General features: G+C 27.7%; 1 protein-coding gene across 1 annotated transcript in view; it reads right to left on the minus strand.

Annotated features, from left to right (window-relative positions):
• Window positions 1–2,180: 2,180 nt before the first annotated feature.
• Mondo (MLX interacting protein mondo) overlaps window positions 2,181–8,992 on the minus strand; it is a gene marked incomplete in the record, with an annotated part of 32,327 nt that continues 25,515 nt past the window's right edge. The window contains 1 exon segment of the mRNA XM_067044748.1: window positions 2,181–8,066. Coding sequence (XP_066900849.1) covers window positions 7,951–8,066 — 116 coding nt within the window.

The raw sequence follows: 8,992 nt of genomic DNA on the forward strand, positions 1-8,992 counted from the left end.
AAAACAAACAATTGCCCTGTAATGGGTTAAAAAAAAAAAAAGGAATGAACTTTGATGAAGTATATTCCTCTGAGATAAATTACATTATATAAGAAAAATTAACCCATTTCTGCCCAAGGATAGATATAATATAATTTTTTATACATGTTTTATTTCTACTGATGTCAAAATTATTCATTTGGCAAATTTGAAAATTATTTCTCATCGGAAACTAGTTTTTTTTAGAAAATAGTCAAGGGTACGTTCAGTAATGATACACAAATAAGTAAAACTTGAACTTATGGTCAACAATAAACACCTATTTTTTGTAATAATATTTATATTTGAATCTGGACAACCTTACAATGTTAGAAATAAAAAAAATTAAGATAAAATAAATAGATAAAAATAATAATTCTTAATAAGAGAGAAAAGTAAAGTTAAAAACAAAAATAACGACATTCATAGACATGACAAAACAAACAATTGCCCTCAAATGGGAGAAAAAAACAAAAAGAAAAACAAGTTAAGTTGAAAAAAAGGACAAAGAGATAAGAAAAAAATAGAAGTAATGACAACAATAATAGAATTGATAAATATAGAATTTATAACAGGATGTTCTGCAGCAGCCTGGGCTTCAGTCTTCGGGTTGTGGCTGGGTTTCCCAAGTTGTAGGTTACTGCACCTTTAACTGTAGGTAAATGGGAGTGAACCTTTTTTTGAAACTTCATGAACCTTTTTCAATCTAATCCTCTATTGAATCCATTTTAATTCCCAAAGCAATTGGCTATTTCTTACAAACCAAGGAGCATTCACTGTAATTTTTAGGACTTAATTTTGAAAAGATTGTAATTTTTTCCTTTTTGTAAAGGATGCTGCTCCCCAGACTTCACAGCCATACATCTATAGTAGCCTGAGAATTGTTTTAAAAATAAGAATAGCTGTTTCTGGTTTTGATTTAGATTTTCTATGTAGGATAGGATATAACATTGATAGGTAATCTTGTTTAGGTTTGAAGCTGATATTGTGGTTTCAGGTAAGATGGCTATTTCATAAAATAATGTAGTGATTTATAGTTCACAAGTTCACCACTGGAAACCTGTGATGTATGAGGGAGATTAGTTTTTATTAATAAGGAAGGGAATCCCTGTATTTATCAATAAATATGTGCCCTTTGACACCACTGAACTTGAGAAGTTCGAAGATCCAGAATCTTTAGTTCATTTAGCTTTTTAACAGACTTAACCAATCATTTTAATATTTTGAACTCTTGTCTGCACGGAAAAAACCAAAGAATATCAGATTTGGTGGCATCATCAATGGGTTTCACAATAAGCTAACCGTGTTCAAACACACTTTGGAAAACAAAACCGTAATACACTTTCCTAGCTGTCTTTAGTTAGCTAACTAAGATAACAATTTTTCCAGCAGCAGTTCCCAAATTCAATACCAGATTTGAGGAAACTGTAAGTCTCATAAATAATGTATTGCTTTATAATAATCCTCTTGGAGCTACAATCGAATACCAACCACCTGACTTACAACTTGAATCATATCATGTGCTAGCTGACATGTCTCAAATGAACAGGAAAGAACACCTCATTATTTTTTCAAATTGCAACCTAAAGAGAAATTCCCAAATTTGGGAAATTTAGGACTTAAAATGTCATTAATGTTCTGAAGCACATACCTCTGTGAAAGGGTGTTTTATTCGATGAAGTTCATAAAAACCAAATCAGAAATAAACCTCTTCTCAGGAGGTTGGCTACTACTACAGAACTAGAGGTGGATATTCGTTTGTCGGTGGACGCAGCTGGTCGACGACAATGTTCACACTAACTATATGTTTTGATTGACATTAAAATGTTTTTATTGATTGATAAACGATACAAATATTTTGACCTTATATATTAATGACAAATACTTGGTAAATATAACGAAATATTACTACTTTTAGTAGTAATAATAACTTTACCTTACATACTGACCTTATTGCTACTTCAAAGTATATAATGATTATAAGGGCCGCAACCACATTCAAGTTTTTAATTTTTGCTGTTAAGGCTTTGTAAACTAGACAACCCTGATCTAGAACAATTATCAGGAAAAAATTGAGTTTTATTTTTGTTTGACCATTAGTGGCTTCCTCTACGTGATTAAGATAGTAACTTGTAACATGTAAATGGGAAGAGAAAGAAAAATATTTATAAACAGATTTTATTCAAATTTAAAAAAATATACTTCAACATTCTGTAAATTTTATTTATAAATTAAATTATAAACCTTTCAACAAACAAGTTATAGATATTTATTCCACACTGAAAGCTTGACCAGCTTTGAGAGATCACAATTTATTGGGACTTAATAAAACAATATTTTCAAGGCACTAATCACATTCTATATCTTTATGTTTATGTATACATATACATGTTAAGTTTGTGAACATTAATTGATCATTATATTATAACATCATAAAACATAACTACATTTTTAGACATTCAAATAAAGTTGACTTAATAAATGAAATTAGTCCTTTAAGTAACACCTATTGATATTGTGTCATTAGTAAACTCATACAACTTTAATAGTTAACCATAAATCAGAACAATGCATTATAATTAACTACTAATAATTAACAAATTAGTTAACTGTACAATTTAATAGACTATAGTTGAAACCCTGATTCAATATATTTTTTATTTGGTACAATCATTACTTTCTATGAAAAAAGAAGTATTAACACAAGAACTTCTATAAACCAGATACAATTGTGATGTTATAATAGCTCAGAAAATAGAAATTATTTTAAAATTAAATACATCCAGTACCAAGAAATCACAAATACTTATTTATAAATCCTCTGCAATAAAATTATGACAAAATTTTCTCATAGAAATATTAGGGTATATAAAATATATTTGAGACTAAAATAAAATTTTAACCTCCTTGGTCACATTTTTGGCTTAGTGGTAGGCTCATATAAAAGAACTAGCTCACTTCAGTGAGTTGTTAGCTATGAAAAAAAAGTAAGTACTTTTGATTTAATATTTTAAAATATCAGTTCCGTGGGAACCGAACAACAATGAAAAGTTTAATTTATGATCTTAGCACACTTTTTACTTTCATCTAAAATTTCAAAAACCTACTAATATTGTAATATATAATAAAATTATTTAGTTATCATCGCAAAATAAAACAATACGATGAAATTTGATACACAAAAAAATTTTTTTTTTTTTAAACAATGGAGCTATACTTAAAACAAGAGCAGTATTTACTTACTAAAGCTAACAACTCACTGGAAGCTATAAAAATAGTAATTGGTTCCGATTCAATTTCTTAAAAAGTGGCTTTAGCCATATTTAGTTGAAATGTGATGAGCAAAAGTTGAAATTACGATTTTGGCACTCATTTCCTTTTTGTCTAAAATGACTGCAGAAAGCAACTAATTATATAATTTCAAAATCTTAACTGTACCCTAAAAAATAAATATGAAGTTCATAATCCTTGTATAACTGATCTGTAACTTCTCCATCGGTTAATTCCATGTTACTCTACTTTTTAGACAAGATGAACAAGAATTAATTAAAGGAAAAATGTTTATCTATCACTTTGTATATGATTTTCAATGCAAACAAAATTACAACAAAAAATGGCAGAAAGTTTGATTCATAAATAATTTAATTTGGCACATCAAACTATTCTTGCATAGCAATAACTAGAGACTGCATTTTTGTGCAATATCATCTTATGTTTCCTATCTTCAAATTCCATCAAACCTCAATGGCAATTCGAATCAGGGAAAATACATTCAAATAACACATATTTTATTTTAAACGAAATTACAATGTTTTTTAGGCTAAATTTAATTTTTTTTTCACATAATTTAATGCTTGAAACTTGATTTCTCACGTTATACACATATAAGTGTATGTACGCTAATATTTATACATTTTATTATTTGTTTTCCTTATATAATTTATAGTTAAAAATTGACAACTTTGAGTTAAGCGATGCATTGATAAGCACATAAAGAGTTGGAACAACCTTATAATAAAAAAAAATAAATAAGAAAACACAAGTAACTTTTAAGCTTTTTAAGATTAATAAAAAAAAAAAAAAAAAAATTTCAATAGAGTAACAATGTTGCTACATCCTATTAATAGGTTCTTGCCCAACTTTGCTTTTGCATATTTTTTCTTAAACTTAAAATGTAGGTAGTTTGAAAAATCGAATTCCAGCCTTTATAAGGAATATGAAATCATTTAATGGAATTAGCTACCTCCTAGCTCTTCAATTATGAACAATATATTTTTAATCAAAGTAGTTTTGTATCTATGTATAAATGTAGAGAGTATTTAGTGAGTTTACTTTGATTCAATATGGTTAGGTAACCTTTCTATGTATTAATATTATAAATTAAACAATAAAATTGATGATTATTGCAGGATTTTGGTGTTTTATACACATTTTGGTTTTTTACAGCACAAAAATCCAGTCTCAAGCAAAAACCATCGAGAACAGATAAATTTTAAAGATTAAATAGTTAATTATTAATTGAGCATGTCAATGACTGTAAAAAAAGATGAAACTATACGACGTACATATAAAATGCAAATGCCTTTAGAATTTCAGAAAAAAAAAGTAAAAAACATAAATAGCAATTATCTTTAGTAAAAAACTCTGGTACTGAATGTTTTATGAGAAAGTAACTCATAATATACATATATATAAATCAGATATATATTACTAAATCTGTGATGAATTTATTTTCTTTAAATAAAATTTTTTTAAAGAAAATATGAAGAATAAAAATACTGCATCACAAAATGTGTTTTACATGGATATCAAACATCGTATGTACATAATTAAGTCCTCAAACTTTTGATAAATGTGAAATATCAGGGATCGAAAAAATAAGTTAATATTGAATAAAAAGGTGAAATTTAGTTATTTAAAAATTTCAAGGTGTTAAAAAAAAAAGAAGTTGATTAAATAGTAAAATATTAAGATCTTCAGGGTCTGAAATCATTATTAATTTTTCAATAAATTTGACAAGGACAATTACAACATGTTTTTAATATTAATAGATAACTATTATAAAAAATTGTTTATTTAAAAATATTACTTGATAAAACTTATTGAACAGCTGTTAAGTAATAGATTAATTTTAATTTTTTAAAAATTCCAACGGTCACTGAATGCATATGTACTTACTAAAAAAACATTTTCACGAAAAATGACTGAGAAACCAAAAACAGTTATAGGACACATGGCCACAACTCTCATGTCTGAGAATACAAGGAGGAGGCTAAAAATAACGTGGATGAGGGATCTGCTAATATGAGAAAGTAAGAAAAGCCAGAGAAGAGGTACCATTAGTTGCTGCTCTTCCTGATTCATTACATTTTATTAAAGTAACAGTCGGGCAATATGATGGTTGTCAAGTTTGTATTTGACAGATAGGGATGAAAATAAAAATAAAATAATAACATTGTGGGGTTAATTGGCACATAGCCACAACCATAGTGTAAATTGTACGAAAGTTGTCATCATGACGACATCTACAGTGTGATAGCTAATAGCACATGTAGGAGCAGTAAAACTATTGTCACATTAAAGCTCAGTTCTAGTCTCATTTTGTCAATTTGACAAATATGGGACAGAAAAGTTTTCACATTATCAAATAAAAAGAACTATTGAGAATCCTACTTGGAAAATTCCAAATAAGGAATTAAGGTAAAAATAATGCAAACTAGTTTTTTTTTTTTAAAAGCTCTTCATTAAGAAAATATGATGGACATTCTAGGAGTTTATAATGATAATCGACGAACCTGTTATACGAAAACTCCCTCACTTTTGCTTTCTACACCGCAATCGGTCAAAATGTTCTTCCCTTATATGTTAAGACAGTGGTTCCCAACTTTTTTTTAGTAACGGAACCCTTTTGGTTGAAGATGATAAATTGCCGAACACCGACATTCTCATTTGATACAAGCCTATGGAAAATTGAAGAAAATCTGAGATGGTAAGGTTCAAAACTGTGTTGAGTTGACGTGAAATGACCCATTCCTAAATTATTTCACGAAACCCTGCTTGGAAACCACAGTGTTACGAGCTTGTATGATAATCGAATAAGTCAGATTTACAAATGTAGGACTATCAAGATTGTACTGAATATAGCTTTATTTGGTTATTAAAAAAATACTATAATTAGGTGCTGTTAATTTTATAAATTGAGTGTTAGGTTAATATTATTTTAAATATACAAGTTTCAGTTAATTAACATAAAAATTGTTTCAATTATATCAACAGGGAATAAATTATTTCTCTGTAATAAATCAATAAAACTCTAATTAAAAGTTAAAATTCATTTAGTTTTAAAATATACAGGTCTGTTATAGGGGCCAAAGATTAGTGTTGTTTAACTTTTTTACTACTGCAATTCCTTGATTATACTTTAAACAGTTATTATCTGATACTAATGATAGTCATGGGTTATGGTGAATGATAGTTATGGTTGAACCGGCAATGATACCTTACATTATTTTATCCGATTGCTTAATACAGACTTTGTTCCAATATGGCCCATGTTTTTGTCAATCATGTGGAAGTCCAAAAACTATATTAATTTTAGGCTGTGTTATTAATTTAAACACCATGTTGCACTTGTATCAACTTGATAAATATTGCGTTAATTATTAAAAAACTTCTAGCAACAAAAGAGATAAGATAAAAAAAAAAAGTCAATACAACCAAGTGTGACCCTCACAATATACCAGTACCAAAACTTATACAATATACATTGATTAAAAAAACAAACTTTTATTTTCGATCCCTGTTAAATACTTTACATTATGGTCCACTCTCAACTTGAACTGATATAAAATTAGAACATCATATAATAATAACAATTAAATGATATTTATATGGCACTTAAGCTTACATTAATGGGGTAATTGTGAAACTTATTTACAATACTTACACAAAACTGATAACCAGTTTTCTTTTAACATTCAAAATATACAATTTTAATTATTTTATTACTATAATTTTTTTATTTATTTATTTTATATTTTTTTGGTGGGCACACTTAAAAAACTAATTTAAAAAATCACAATAACAACAAAATGATGAATCTAAACCTGAAAACATATTAATGTGGTAAGCGATGACATATTATCGACATAAACTAGACCAAGAAACAGCAAGAGAAAATCAGCTAAATCACCTGACAAAATAAAAATACTAATCTTTAGTAGATCTGTTCCTTTGTACTCTATAGTCATTAGTTGGAAAATATTTTTATAACTGTTTTTCTAATTAATTAATAGTCATTAAAGTGAGACTACTATAAAAAAATAGATTTTATATACATAAAAAAAACCTGTTCCTTTTAAAAGAAACAGGATATAACAAATAATGGTGGGCTAAACAGTAAAACATCGATAATGGATTATAGAGTATCAGATACCAGATGATGATCTGTTCTGGTTATAGGTTATTTTAATAACACTTACTGGTTACTAAAGCCGTCTTTAGCAACATAACCAGAACATGTTATCACTTGGTAGCTGCTACCCTATGAGATTTCATTGTTAAGGCCATCACTAAAAACATATCGATCACCATGATGATTTTGGTTTTCCAGGAAGGTCTGCTAATCTATATTTGTATTCGAGAATAGCTACTCAATTATCCTTATGGAGCGAATGAACTTAAAAAACAAAACAAGTACCATCATGGTTCGTAGTTAAAAACACTGATCATTACAACACAGAGATGTTTGAGAAAAATTATATAAAAATATATATTTTTTTAAAATCTTCATTTTCAAAATAATAAACTCAATATATAGATTTTAAAAAAAAAGTAAACCACTATATACTACACAAAGAAACAGATTCTAATAACAAAAAAATATTCACAAGACAACAACAAAACAAAAACTATCCCTATTACGCGGCTTACTTAACTGTTCTTCTTAGAATATTTTTCTACAGCCGCTCTTGCCTCGTTCGGTAATCTAGCCGGATCGGTCAGGACCTCGGTAGAAGTGCACAAATGGCGAAGTGCATTTAATACAACTAAAAATAAGAACAATAATAAAAATAAATTAATAGGGGGACAAAGAAACAGACTGTATCATTGCTTAAGCTGTGATACTTTATTTTTACTTAAAATTAAACATATATTAATAATGTATGGTAATGATAAATAATAAACATTGGTAAATAAAATAACTAATGCCTTACTAACCAGTTTCTAAAAAACTGTTCCATATCTTACTAATATTGCTCCAATAATGATCTATGTAGGCAATTAACTAGAATGTTTGGTGGTGCATAGCTTTCAAGTTATAATAGATTGTAAATAAAATTCGAAGAGAATCTGTGTAAAATATGATTTCATTCAAATAATAATTTCAATTTTTTTTTCTTATTCTTCAGAAAGAGTCAAATTGATAGGTATGTCATAAACGTGAAAAACATGTAAACTTTTTGAGCAACATTAAACAGCATGTAAATAGGTCCAGAATTTCAAAAGTTTATTGTGGACAAAGATTCGAACCATTCTCTTTTATTTATATGTATATATATCCTCTTTTATGAGTAAATAGTTATTTTTATGTATAAATGATTTTTAGTATGTTTTATGTAATGTATCATTTCAGTATTGTTTGTTGTATTAAACCAAATAGCAAGCTAACCAATATTCTCCTGAATATAGGTCTTGATCATCCTTTGTCTATTCTCAGTGGTAGACACCTAGAGAAAGAAGACATCAAAGGAAAATCCAAGAAGAATAAGATACTTCTTTGTTTGGATTACCGAGAGTTTGTTTGTATGTCGAAAACTGATAGAGGACCAAGGCTTTGTTTAGTCAATGTTAATTTGCTGAAAGATTGTTTAGAGCAAGTGTTTGCTTGTGAAAAAGAAGACAAAGAAAAAATCATTCATCAAAGAAGAGTATAAATTGGTTAGTGTTGATCAACATATAATTAAGTATAATT

This window comes from Halyomorpha halys, unplaced genomic scaffold (genome assembly GCF_000696795.3).
Source record: "Halyomorpha halys isolate HHAL.00 unplaced genomic scaffold, Hhal_1.1 Scaffold2548.1, whole genome shotgun sequence".
In the NCBI taxonomy this organism is placed as follows: Eukaryota; Metazoa; Arthropoda; class Insecta; order Hemiptera; family Pentatomidae; genus Halyomorpha; species Halyomorpha halys.